This window comes from Hypanus sabinus, chromosome 1 (assembly GCF_030144855.1).
Source record: "Hypanus sabinus isolate sHypSab1 chromosome 1, sHypSab1.hap1, whole genome shotgun sequence".
Lineage (NCBI taxonomy): Eukaryota > Metazoa > Chordata > Chondrichthyes > Myliobatiformes > Dasyatidae > Hypanus > Hypanus sabinus.
The window spans coordinates 103,003,957-103,017,817 of NC_082706.1; the positions used below are offsets into that span (position 1 = coordinate 103,003,957).

General features: G+C 45.6%; 1 protein-coding gene across 1 annotated transcript in view; it reads right to left on the bottom strand.

Moving 5' to 3' along the window:
- col14a1a (collagen, type XIV, alpha 1a) overlaps nucleotides 1-13,861 on the bottom strand; it is a 212,318-nt gene that overhangs the window by 66,847 nt on the left and 131,610 nt on the right. The window contains exons 24-27 of the mRNA XM_059973127.1: nucleotides 7,558-7,704; nucleotides 5,972-6,043; nucleotides 4,668-4,807; nucleotides 3,195-3,318 (exon numbers count right to left, since the gene is read on the bottom strand). Coding sequence (XP_059829110.1) covers nucleotides 3,195-3,318; nucleotides 4,668-4,807; nucleotides 5,972-6,043; nucleotides 7,558-7,704 — 483 coding nt within the window. The remainder of the gene's footprint in view (nucleotides 1-3,194; nucleotides 3,319-4,667; nucleotides 4,808-5,971; nucleotides 6,044-7,557; nucleotides 7,705-13,861) is intronic.

The following is a 13,861-nucleotide window of genomic DNA, read 5'->3' on the forward strand; positions in this document are numbered from 1 at the left end:
GTTCAGAAGCACAGCTCCCACAGGTAAATTACAGGCTGTGCGTAGCAGTGATCTCAGTCCAGACAAAATACAATTAATAGAATAGTTTTTAGTTTTGTGTGCTGCCCACAAAATGTTGGCTTATCTTGCCAGCACCATCTTGTTAACACCCAACTGAAACCTACAATCTAAACTCTGTGATTTTTAAAATATTTTCTTTAATGAAGATATGCACCCTAACATCACCTCATCCACCACCAACGTGCTTGCTACATGAGGCCACGTATGGTATCTGTAATTATAAACCAAGTACGGGTTCATGTTCACTTCAAGCTCTGCTATGCTTGCTTGTTTCAGCAAGTCCTGGCTATTTTAATTCTCAAATATCCTATCCTGGTGATTTAGTGAGAATGACGTAAAGTTTAAACCATGATTGCTTCTGAGTTTTCACTCGCTGATTATAGTGCTTTATTGAAAGAGGAGATTTGGAACCCTGGGGCAAGTTTCTGATAATACGTGATTGACTCTTTTGTACGGTGTAGCCACACATCCCTCTCCACATGTACAAAATCAGCTCTCTTTTCACTGCTAGCTGCTTTCCTTTAGCCACTTCAATTTAATGGACATCTTTAACACCTCTGAACAATCTCACCCAGAAAAGGCTGATCAAGAGTTCTGCCTCTGCCACACTGTTGTTCTTTCAAGCCAGATGTGAAGTTAATTATAAATTTCTGTCTTTGATTAAGAATCCAATAATTAAAATGCACAAAAATAACAACACATGGCCCCTCCTGCAGAGATAAAAGTTATTTAAAGTTCTTTGATAACGCGCATTCACGACTTTGTTTGGTAAGGGAGTGCAATCCTTTATATCAAGCGGGCTGGAGGGTAGAGGAGCAGTTGCACGTCCGTCCTCCAGGTAGGAAACACTTTGTGGATCCAGAAGCATCCCTGGGAAGAAAGAAATTGTTGACATTTTGGGCCAAAACCCGGCATCAGGACTGCGACGTTAGCGCAAAGAGCAGAGGGGCAATGAGAAAGATTCTGAGGTGACGGCTGGACGGAGGATAAGCGTGAGATGGCTGTCAGGTACCAGAAGGTAGGGGAGGTAGGCCGTGACAGGTGAATGATAGATGGAGGCAGACAAAGAGAGAGAAAAGAGGAAAAAAAGTAGTTGGAGTAAGGTGGGCGGTGGGGGGGCAGTTCTGTGGAGATGAGAGCTAGCTGCTGGAGGGAGATAAACAGGAATGCCAGACAGGAGATTCTGCAGGTGCTGGAAATCTTGAGAAACACACACAAAATGCTGGTGGAACTCAGCAGGTCAGGTGGCATCTAATGAGGGGAATGAAGTGTCAACATTTTGGGCTCGGAAGGGTCTCGGCCTGACACGCTGACGGGAACACCATGCTGGATTCTGTTGAATACCATTAGAGGGGTGGGGAGAGGTGATTGATCGTTGAAGCCCATTGGGAGAAGGCTGTGGTAACCTGTGTGTAGAGTTGGTAGATGGAGAAAGGTGGGTGAAGTGCTTAGCACAGCATTGTGGGCTGAAGGGCCTTTGTTGTGCTGTAGGTTTTCTATGTTTTTAAGTGGCTTTGGGGGAGGGTGGAAAGAAGGACAAAAATGGGAGGAATACCTGTCACAGACTTCCAAGTACACCCCCCACCACACTCCTCCCTACATGCCTGTCATCCTAGGCCCATCCTCAGTCCACCAATCACTTCAGCATCCTTTCTCACCACTCCCCTTCCTTTTTCTAGGCCAGCCTTCTTCCCTCTCTACTCCCAGCCCTGATGCTGAGGGTAGGCCCAAATCATTGACAATTCCTTTCCACCCACAGATACCGCTTCACCCAGCAGATTGTGTGTTGCTCCAGATTCCAACATCTGCAATCTCTGTCAGATTCAAGTAATATTCTGGTTAGAACACCCTTATGGAGTATATATCACCCCTGGAGGAAACGCAGTGCAGATCTACCATAATCACAGGATGGTTCCTCTTGTGAGAGGATCTAGAATGAGGGACCATTGTTTAAAAATAAAGTGTTGCCTATTTAAGACAGAAATGGTGAATTATTTTCTCCAAGCATCATGAATCTTTAGAACTGTTTTCCAAAGGATGGTCGAAGCAGAATCTTGGCACATTGTGAACGGTTTTGGTCACCATGTTACAGGAACAATGTCATTAAGCAAGAACGAGCATAGAAAACATGTGCGAGGATGTTGCCTGGTCTTGGAGTGGAGTCCACGTAAGATTTGGACTTTGTTCCCTGGAACGTGGGAGATTGGAAAGAGGCATACCAGATCATGAGGGGCTTAAACAGGGTGAAAGCACATGGTCTATTTCCCCCAGGGAAAGGGTGCTTAAGGGAGGGCAAAAGGTTTAAGATCAGAGCTGAAATATTTAAAAGGGGCATCAAGGGAAGGTTCTTCACACAGAAGGTTGTGTGCATTTGGAGTAAGCTGCCAGAAATAGTGGTTTAGGCAGGCACATTAGCAATACTTTTAAGCCATCTGGGAGAGGTTTAGATGGCTATGGGCCAAACATAGCTGACAGGACTAGCTCACTGAACAACCCAGTCAATATGGGCAAGTTGGGCCAAAGGACCTGTTTCAATGCCTAATGACCGGGACTGTGAATTTGACAGCAGAAACAGATTAATAAGCAAGGCTGTGAAAACTTATTGGGGGTGGGTAGGAATATAGGGTTGAAATGGAGATAGATAACAAGTTTGTTACATTTTTTAAAAATTTAGTACAGGCCCCTCCAAACCTGCACCACCCAATAATATCCATGTGACCAATTAACCTACTAACCCCATAAGTCTTTGGAATGTGGGAGGAAACTGGAGCACTTGGAGGAAACTCACACTATCACGGGGAGAACGTACACACTCCTTACAGACAGCAGCAGAATTGAATCTGTGTCACAGGTGCCGTAACAGTGCTACACTAACTGCTACACTACTGTGCTGCCTCATTGTTAACGTGAGTCACAATGTCCAGCAGTGCTTACAGCGACAAGCATTGCTTCAAAGCTACATACCCACTACACTGCTTGGGGTTCCAGCTTCTGCATTGCTGGTTAAACTACACGCAATAAAATGAGCACGATTGTGCAAAGAAATGCATGATTTATGTTGCTTACATGCAAATATTCTCATGTATCCATGCAGTGCATCATTTCAGCACGTGTGTTTTTCCCAAAGACTGTACCTGTCTTTGTGTTTCCGCCCTTGTACCTAATACTTTGGATAGCTTGCAGGAGCCTCTCTTTATCATTGTACGAGTTGAGTTGAAATTCTGTTCTGGGATCGTCACTGAACTGAACGATCGCAACCTGTTGAAATCCAAAGGTTAAACTTTATGTCAGGACAATGGACTGAGTGGGGTCAACAGGCTGAGGAAAGAAATTTGTCAATAAATTCTCTTAGAAAATGTACAAATCAGTTTCTCATCAAATCAATCCTCACATCAGCAGACAGGACATCTAATATTTACAGGGAGCTGAGATGACAGGACCTCTCCTGTATGGACTCCATGGTTTGGGTAACATGTAGAGAGAAGCGATGCCACAGGCTTATTGCCCTATAACATTGAACAAAGCCATTTGGCCCATTAAGTCTGTGGCATCTTGCAGAACAAACCCCTGCCCCCTTTAGTTTTTCCTATAAACTTATTCTCTCCACATTCCCATGCCAAGTACACTTGGGGACATTATATAACAACCAATGAAACCGTTTCCAGAAGGTGCGAGGAAACTGAGGCAGCCATTGAAAACCCAAGCAGTGACGGAAAGCGTGCAAACTCCACCCGGTCAGCACAGGAGGTCACAAATAAACCAAGGTCAGTGAAGCTGTGAGGTTGCAAGGCTACTGTGTCAAGTTGAGCTAAATTAGAAATTTTGGTCATTAGGTTCATTATTTGCACATGCATTGAGGCAGAATGAAAAAGCTTTGTTCTGCACACATCTATATAGTTCACTTCACCACACCAGTGCACTGAGCTAGCACAAGGGAAAGAAATGACAGAATAAAGTGTTGCAGTTACAGAGAACGTGCAGTGCAGGTAGACAGTAAAGTGTAGGGCCATAACAAGGTAGATTGTCAAGTCAAGAGTCCATCTTATCATACTAGGGGACCATTGAATGGTCCTATAACAGCAAGATAGAAGCTGTCCTAGAACCTGGTGGTACATGCTTTCAAGCTTTTGTATTTTCTGCCCTACAGAGGGGGGGGGGAGAAGAAAATGTGGGGGGGGGGAAGGGTTCTTATATCAGGTTGGCTACTATACCAAGGTAGCAAGAAGTGTAGACAGTGTCCATGGAGTAGAAGTTGGTTTCTGTGATGTGCTGATCATTTTAAGCCCAAGAAAGAAATCAGATTGTTATTTTTATTGGAAATTTATATTCTGTATGACGTCTGTACCTATATGCAGCTGCAAGTCTTTCATTGTATCTGTAGCTTACTGCACTTGTGCAGTAGAACTTGACTTCATTCAGTGGGCAGGCACAGACAGAATGGGCCAACTGACACATGAGCCAAAGCATTTGATGATTCCAAGCCTGTGGTGCAGGAAGAACGAGGAGAGGCCTTGTTCCTCTCGGCAATCTGACAGTCACCCAGGCACCACCTAGTCCAAGCCCCTACCTAGTCAAGCACAGCCCCAGCGCCCCCAGCCGGTGCTCACCTGGGTTCCCTCCGGGCCGATCTTGTTCAGAGCTCCAATTGTGTTGTACAGGAAGCCGATGATCTTGACAAAGTTCTCATCCCCAATGCTCCACGAGCCATCCACGAGGAAGACTAGATTTGCTTTGGCAGCTTTGCAAACTGTAGCCATAAGAACAATTAGAAGTTGTCCAAAATAAAAGGCAGTTGTTTAACGTAAGACATGAGCCAGCATGGAAAGCGTTCGGAGCGTACTTATACCAACCCTCTCGTCAGGCTGGCCCAGCCTCACCTCCCCCCAGCTTAAGCTTAAGTCTTACTAACCTGGACATGAAAAGTCTATTGGTATCACTTTTGAGAATGTCTATCAATTCCCAGCCTCACTTTCCTTGAGGAGAGAGTTCTAGATTTTCACTGTCTCTGAAGGAGAGATTCCCAACACCAGCCCAAAGCAGCCCCTCTGGAACTTTCTAGCACATTGTCTGAATTCCCTTTCCTGCACAGTTTCTTTCCCCACCAAATCTACTTAATATATCAAAAACTCTAATTTAATAATCGATTTGTGTCATTCTAATCCACTGTAGCAACTAACAGCATGGTCATTAGCTAAACAAATTTGCATAAAAGGATTAAAACATAATATAGTACAGGAGCAGTCCCTTTGGCCCACGATGGCCTGCTACACTAATTGAGTCAATGGCACCCAGTCCCTTTCGCCTGAACATGGTCTATATCTCTCCGTTCTCTGCATATTGACGTACCTATCTAAGAGTCTCTTAAGTGCTTCTATCTATTTTGGCTCCAGTACCAACCCTGGGACTGCATTCCAGGCATCCACCACTCTGTTTAAAAAAACCTACTCCACACATCTCCTTTAAACTTACCCCCTCTCACCTTAGATGCATGCCCTCTAGTATTAGACATCTCAACCCCAGGAGAAAGACACCAGCTATCCATCTATGCTTCGTGGAATTTTATAAATTTTTATCAGGTCTCCTTTCAGCCCTCATCACTCCAGAGGAAAGAGCCCAAGTTTGTCCAGCCTCCCCTTACAGTACACACCCTCCAATCCAGGCAGCAACCTGGCAAACTCACTCTGCACCATCGCCAAATTTCCACACCCTTCCTGTAATGAGGCAACCAGAAATGGATGCAATTGATTGGGAAATCCATTCACAACATGGAGTAAAAGCCACGCACAGTGGCATGGGAAGAGGTTAAAGCCCCCATGGTACTGTCAGTCAGGGGCTTTGTCTTGAATAAAATCCCTGCAGATAATCCTGTTCACTGCCCTCTTCACAAGTGAATTGTTAACTTCGGTCTTACCCTCCCGGGCAGGTGGAATAGTTGGCAGCGGGACAGTTGTTGGAGAAGTTGGTGGCTCCGTCGGAACAGGAACTAAACCAAAAGAAAGAGACTGTGACAGTCAACCCTACTCCCCACACGTAGGAATCCAAGCGCTCACCAACGTGCAGAAGATTGGATGCAATAAGGGAGAATCTACCTGGATCTCCTACAGCAACAATTTGCATTTACAAAGGAAAACATTATATAGCCATATAACAATTACAGCACGGAAACAGGCCACATCCTGAAGTTCTCCACCCAAGTGTAATTAGATAAAATACTTCAACACAAACTCTCATAAGTACTGGGCTGCACAGCTAAAATGCTGATAGTTCAATCCTGACTTCTGATTCTGTGTGACATTTGTGACCATTTGGGCTTGCCCCTGTTGGTAGGTTAATTGGCCACTGTAACTTGCCCCTAGGGTGTAGGTGAGTGATGGAGATGGAGGGAGTATGGGAAGAATACAATGGGACTAGTATAGGATTAATGTAAACAATTTTGTCAAGGAATTTGGAAGGTGATGCGGCAGAGGGGAAAGAAATTGTCAACGGTTCACAGTGAAACCCTGCCTCAGGACTCCGCTGACCAGCTGAGATCCTCTGGCAGACTGCCTGTTGCTCTAGATCCCAGCATCTGCAATCTCTGGCGTCTCCAACGTAAAGAGTTGTTTGACGACCAGCATGGACTCAGTGGGCTGAAGGTCCTGTTCCCCTACTTTGTGACTGCGTTGGATCAGCTGACCAAAGGTTGGATCATAGAGCTGGACTACAAGGAGCACCGCTAGGGATAGGATAAAGCAAAGATGTTTAGGGAAGGAATTCCAGAATTTAGAAACTTGACAGCTAATAGAAGAGTAATTACTCTGGGGCGATTAAATTCAGAGATGTACAGTACAAGAGACCTGAGGGGTGGTTGAAGTTGCATGGAAAATGGGATGGATAGAAATAGGGTGTACAGGCTATAAATGATGGGTGTGAAATTTTATACCAAGAGATTGCTGGCTGAGGAGCCGATGAGACTCAGTGAGCCCTGGGCTGAGAGGTGAGTGGACTAATGGGAACTAGGATCAAGACCTAAGAGGAGAATCTACTGGAAATAATCCTCAAAAAGTATCTCCAGAGGCAGAAATATCTGCCCTATAGCCTTTCACTAGTAATGAAGCGGGATAAAGCGATAATGACATGAAAAATGACTTGATTCTGTCTCTACAGATTCTGTTTGGGCTATTGATTTCTGGATCCACAGCTTCACAGCATGGGCAGCAGAATCTGAGGGGAGTTCTAGACGGTGGAAGCGACAGTGGGAATGCAATTTTCACAGCTTACAGAGAAATAATGGCATATAACTGGTTGAACACTGGATTTGTCATGCACAGTCTTGTCCTGGTAGATTTTCTTTCAAATCATGAAATTCACATTGTTCTTTTATTTTCTGTCAGAAATTTAGACCAGTGCAAACCTGAGCTGAAACGTTGCCTCTAGTAGCACGAAAGGTTACGCTTTACATTTGATAGGTCAAGGAATGAAAGCAGGGTGTGAAGGTGAGGGTAAGTGGCTGCTTACTTGTTGCTTCGAGTATGCTCACGGCCGGTCCCTCTATCTCCTGCAGCTGGGCGTATACACTGATCTTGTACTTGGTGTTTGGAATAAGATCATAAAAGCAGTGACGAGATGTCCCTCCATCAACAATCACTTCTTCCTTCTTTCCGCCTGGAAGTTCCCAAGAGGAATAATTAGTTATTGGCCATTTCCCAGCTTGCACTTGAGCTGTGATTGGCTACATGGTGCCTGAATTGACTTGACATTGAAGCCTACTAAAGAAAAATAAGCTTTTCTTCCAGACCCTCTCCCATAAAATGATGTGGAAATTCTTGACTTAACAACACAGTGGCTGATGAAGCAATATGAACTGACTGGGGCAACACAGCACTCATTCAGACAGGGTTAATGCTTGTTCTTGTGGATATTTTTCTTACATTTTCCCAGAGCATGTTTTGGCCATGCTCAGATCATAGAAACATAGAAATCTGCAGTACATCACAGGCCATTCGGCCCACAATAGTGTGCTGGCCATGTAACCTACTCTGGAAACTGCCTAGAATCTCCTTACAGCCCACAAAGCTGTGCTGAGCATGTACTTACTTTAGAAGTTACCTCAGGTTACCCATAACCCTCCATTTTTCTAAGCTCCATGTACCTATCTAAGAGTCTTTTAAAAGTCTTTTTGTATCCCCCTCTACCACCATTTCTGACAGTACATTCCATGCATCCACTACTCTCTGTGTGAAAAACTTGTCTCCGACATCTCTCTGTACCTGCTCCCAAGCAAAACTACACCCCCTCGTGTTAGCCATTTTAGCCCTGGGAAAAAGCCTCTGACTATCCACACAATCAATGCCTCTCATCATCTTATACACCTCTATCAGGTCACCTCTGTGTATGGATTTTTACAGCCCTTTGAAATGGGATTGGACGAGTTTAAAGAAATTTAACTCATGGGCAGATTATGTGAGGAGTCTCCTGGTATACTATAGTCCCTCAACACACTTCAATTTTAAAGACACTTCTCCTCCACATAGATCAAGCTTCACTGCACCAACACATCACGGTTACCAGTTTCTGCATGTGAAGGGTCTTGACCCAAATTGTTGACTATCCATTCCCTCCCATAAATGTTGGCATAGGTGCCAGCAGAACAACAAAGCATCTCACTGATTTCAGGAAGGGAACCGTGCACACACCTTTGTCCCCCTCAATGGTGCTAAGGTTGGGGGGATTGAAAGCTTCGAGGTCCAAGAGTGAACATCACCAATAGACTGTCCTGGTCTGACTGCATCATTGTGATGGTCTATAAAGGACACCAGCTCTTCTACTTCCTCAGGAGACTAAAGACATTGTGCATGCTCCCTTCGACCCTGACCAACTTTTATTGATGCCCCAGAGAAGACATCCTGTCTGGATGCATCCTGGTTTCGTACGGCAACAGTGTGTGCAGAGCTGTGGACGTCGCCCAGCACGAAAGGGAAACCAGTCTCCCCTCCATGGATTCAGTCTACGTCTTCCCTGCATCAGTAAAGCAGCCAACATAATCAAAGCCCCCACACACCTGGACATCCTCTCTTCTCACCCAATCAATTGGGCAGAAGACACAAAAGCCTGAAAACACATACCATACCACCAGGTTTAAGGACAGCTTCAATCCTTCTGTTTTAAAACTACTGAATGGTCCCCCAATATGATAAGATGGAGTCCTGAGCTTACAAACTACCATGTCTTGCACCTTAATGTCTGCTCACATACACTTTCTCTGTAACTATATTCTGCATTCTGTAATTACTTTCCCTTGTATACCTCAATGTACGATTGTAATAGAATTATCTGCAATAAAGGCATGTAAAAGATTTTCCCTGTACCTTGGTACAAGAATAAACCAGTTCACCAATTTGCCTGACCTGCAGAGCTCTTCTAATTGTTTTTGCATTGCGACAAGTTACCAGCTCCTCTCGCTCAAAAACCTCAGGTTGGCTCTCAGTCGTCCGCATTTGAGGAAACTTAACTCAAGTGCGGAGTCTCCTTCTGCAATTAACCCCTTCGTGCCCGGGTCAGTCTGGTGAAACTGTGCAGCAAGGCCTCCATCTCCTGTTCTGAATGTGGTGCACAGAACTAAACCACCGTTACTCGAATTGGGTCACAATGAGGGATATACGCCATAAAGTACGGTACGTAATAACTTCCACTAGCAGACCTCTTGCCAGTAGGAATCTACTGAGAAATCACATCTAATGAAGTCCAATTTGAACACTTTTGATTCAATGAAAATAATTACTTGATACGCAATCCTTGAGCCATCCATTGGCAAATCGACGTACAGCTACTACAGAAGGCTTTAACAATAGAATCACTCTTTGGTAAAATGCCAAGCCATTTTTTTCCTCTAATTGTTAACCTTCAGGGAGATTTTCTTTGGCAGAAAAAGAACAAAATGGAAAGCAGTTCTCGTTTATTATTGTTGAAGGATTATATGGAACATGTGCAAACCGCAATAGGAGGCAGCCCGCGCTTTAACAACTCTACGGTAGAGCAGCAAGGTATTGCAACTACTCGGCCGTCGGAAGCAGTGCACGAAGACGCACACCAGTGCGGTAAGCACACCAGTATTCGAGCGAGACTTAACGTGGATCCCTGCAGGCCCAGGCTCCCAACTAGTCTACTCAATTGCTAGAAACTAAACTGGATTATCTGCGTCCATGTCTGAACCAGTGGGAGATGATGGTTTTTTGCACACCTCTTCCTGATAGAAACATAGCTCTAGGACACCACCCCAGACTCGGCCATCCAGATAGAACGCCTAATCTCCTTCCGGGCAGACAGAAATGCTGCGACCTCCGGCAAGACCTGTGGTGAACTACATATACCTGCTGTCTGGACATGCCCCCCCCCCCCCCCCCCGCTGACTGCTCCTGTGGCTCCTCCCACTGACCATGGCTCCTCCTACGGACCCCGGTATAAAAGTGATTGGAGACACCGCCCCAGCCTCAGTCTCCAGGATGTAGTGTGGTGGTCACTTGCTGCTTGTTCTTTCTTCTAGTCAATAAAAGCCTATATCTCGCCTCACGTCTCCGAGAGTTATTGATGGTGCATCAAGACCCATGGAGGAGGTCTGCGTGTCTGTGTCAATAAGAACTGGTGTGTGAATGCCTTGGTAGTAATGGCCCACTGCTCATCACAGAGATTTTAATGGTGAAGTGCAGGCCCTTCTTTTTACTGCCATTGTGATTGTTGTTGTTTACACTCCCACAATGCCAGTGCTGTCGGAACTCTACAGTGCCATCTGCGACCCCAATTGGTGTTGGTGATTTCAGTCATGCCAGCTTATAAACTGTCCAGCCAAAGTTCTACCAGCATGTCAACTTCACAGACAGGGGGGCAAATGTATTAGACATGGTTTATACTAACATTCGTGGGATTTACAAGTCTGCCTCCCCCTCACTTTGGTTTCTCAGAGCACACATCCGTTTTGCTTATGCCTGTATACAGACCAGGTTAATTGAGTCAAACCAGCTTGCAGGGGATCAGAATATCACCAGAAGGTGCTACCTTAGCGCTGCAGGACCATTTCAAAAGCAAAGACTGAAGTATATTCAGGGAGGCAGCACGTCAAGAGTGATGAATATGAGGGATCAGTGACCTGCTACGTTGAAAAACACACCGAGAACATCACCATGATTAAACATGACACTGTCAGGGCTAACCAGAGGCCATGTTTGATTGCCGAGGTCTGTGCCTTCAAATGGGGGATAGGCCAACTCTAAGGTCAGCAAGGGCCACACTCTCGTGGCGATCGGGAAGGCAAAGTGTGAGGTCTCACAGAAAATTCAGGCACCTTTGTGGCCCTAGGGACATGCAGCACATGTGGCAAGGTATACAAACCAGAAGAGATTACAATCCCACCCTGCGTGACAATGGCAGCAACGCCTCCCTTCCCGACAGGCTGAGTGCCTTCCACACAGTTTGACACGATGAATTTGGCCCAGTTAGCAGAGGTCTTAAAGAACATCTTTAATTAATCTGTCTGAAACAGTCAACTGTCCCTGCAGGCTTCAAGGCAGCCACCATCATTCTAGTGCCTGAGAGAGCGATGGTAACTGGCCTAAATGATTACTACAGCAATCATGAAATGCTTTATGTGACTGGTAAAGGATTGTATAAAATCCTACCTTCCCACTACATTGGATATTTTCCAGTTTGCCTACCTTTACAAACCAACCAACTGATAACACCAGAGCCTCAGTCTTCCACTCCGTCCTGTCCCACCCAGAAAACGACGCCTCATATGCCAGGATGTTGTTCACTGACATCAGCTCACTGTTAAATACGATCGTCCCTCAGAGGCTGCTGGGTAAACTAGCCTCATTGGGACTTAATACCCCTCTGTAACTGGATCCTGGACTTCTTGGCAAAAAGTCCCCAATCAGCCAAGTAGGCCACAACATCTTAAGCTCCATCTCACTGAGCACTGGTGCTCCCCAGGCTTGGTGCCCAGTCTGCTGCTGTTCACGCTGCAGACACACTGCCAGTTCAGCTCAAACCACATTATCAGGGTCTCAGCAGCCACAGCTGACTGGTTCAGACTGTGATGAGTTGGCTTACAGAGACGAGGTAGAGAAATCTGAGTCTCAAAGCGGACATGACAAAAGTGATGACTGTGTACTTCAGAAAGGTGCACTCTCCACTGCACAGCAATGACTTTGAATGGTGTGCACCTAACAAACAACCTAACCTGGACCCACAACACCTCCTCACTAGTCAAGAAGGTACAGCACTTTCTGAGGAGACTCCACTCTAACAACTTTCTATAAGATCATGTCCTGTCTGGCTGCATCATTGTGTGGTACGGAAGCCGCAAGGCATCGGACTGCAAGATCCTACAGAGGATCGTAAAAACTGTCAAGGGGGTGTCCCTCCCCTCTGTTTGTGACATTCGCCAGAGGTGTTGTAGACGAAGGGCCTAAAACACTGTTGAGGATCCCTACCACACATCCCACAATCTCTTTGACCCACTACCATCAGGAAGGAGGTACAGGAACATCAAGATGAGTACTCCCAGACTGAGTAACAACTTCTTCTCTCAGGCTGTGAGACTAAACAAGTTCAAGATCAGTTTATTGTCATTCAACTGTACACACTCATACCATCAAGCAAAACAACATTCTTCCAGGCCAGTCTGCACAAAGCAGTACATATAACTCGCATGCTTAAAACAAACTAATATTACCAGTATTGAATTAGCAAACAATAAGTTGCATTTATGACACAACGTAAGAAGTAGACAGGATAGAAGTACTGGCACTTCACGCATGATGAGAGCAGAGTGGTGGCAGAGAGTTCAGTAGTCTTACGACCTGGAGATGGAAACTGTTTCCCATCCTAACAGTTTTCGTCTTAATGTCTGATTGTAGGGGGTCAAAGAGATTTTTGGATCAATGCTAAGGGCCCTGCGTACACAACGCTTCTGATAAATATCTCTAGTAGGTGGATGAGAGACTTCGAAGATCCTCTCAGCAGACCACGCAATCCTTTGCAGGGACTTGCAGTCAGATGTCTTCCGATTCCCGTACCAGACGGTGATGCAGCTGGTCAGGGCACTCTTGATGGTGCGCAGGTAAAAATTGGTGAGGAGGGCAGCCTCACTCATCTCAGTCTCCTCAGGAAGTGGAGGCACTGCCAAAGAGGTGGCGTTGAGCGAGAGGTGAGATCGTCCAGCACGTGCACTCCCAGAAGCTGCCTTGTTTGTGCCGTGAAGAGTGGTCAGCCTGCACCTTCTTAAGGTCCACAATCATCGCTTCGGTCTTGTCCATGCTGAGACAAGTTGTGGTTGCACAATTCTACTAGCCACTCTATACCCTACCTCCTCTCTGTCCACCATCCGGCCACCGCTGTTGATGAGGCTAACCGCTGGTGTGTCATCCACAAAGCTGCTGATTCTGTTTGAACTGGATCTAGCAGTGCAGTCATGCACCAGCAGTGTGAATAACAGCAGGCTGAGCAGCCAACCCCAGGAAGCACCAGTACTCAGAACAATGGAGCCAGAGACGTTTCTGCTAACACGGACTCACCTTCTGTCCAGTTACAGAGAGACACAACAAGGACAGTCCGACAACAGTGAATACTCTGCCACTACCGAGGTCTCGTACTGTTTCCTGTTCATTTTGTGCTGTGTACTACATGCATTTTGAATAATTTTTAATTAACTTATTTTTGGCAATATTTTGTTTAATGTTTGTGGGTGATTTACATTCTGTGGGTTCACCGTGGTCTGGAGGAACATCGTTTCATTTAACTGGATGACAATAAATCTGAGCATGAC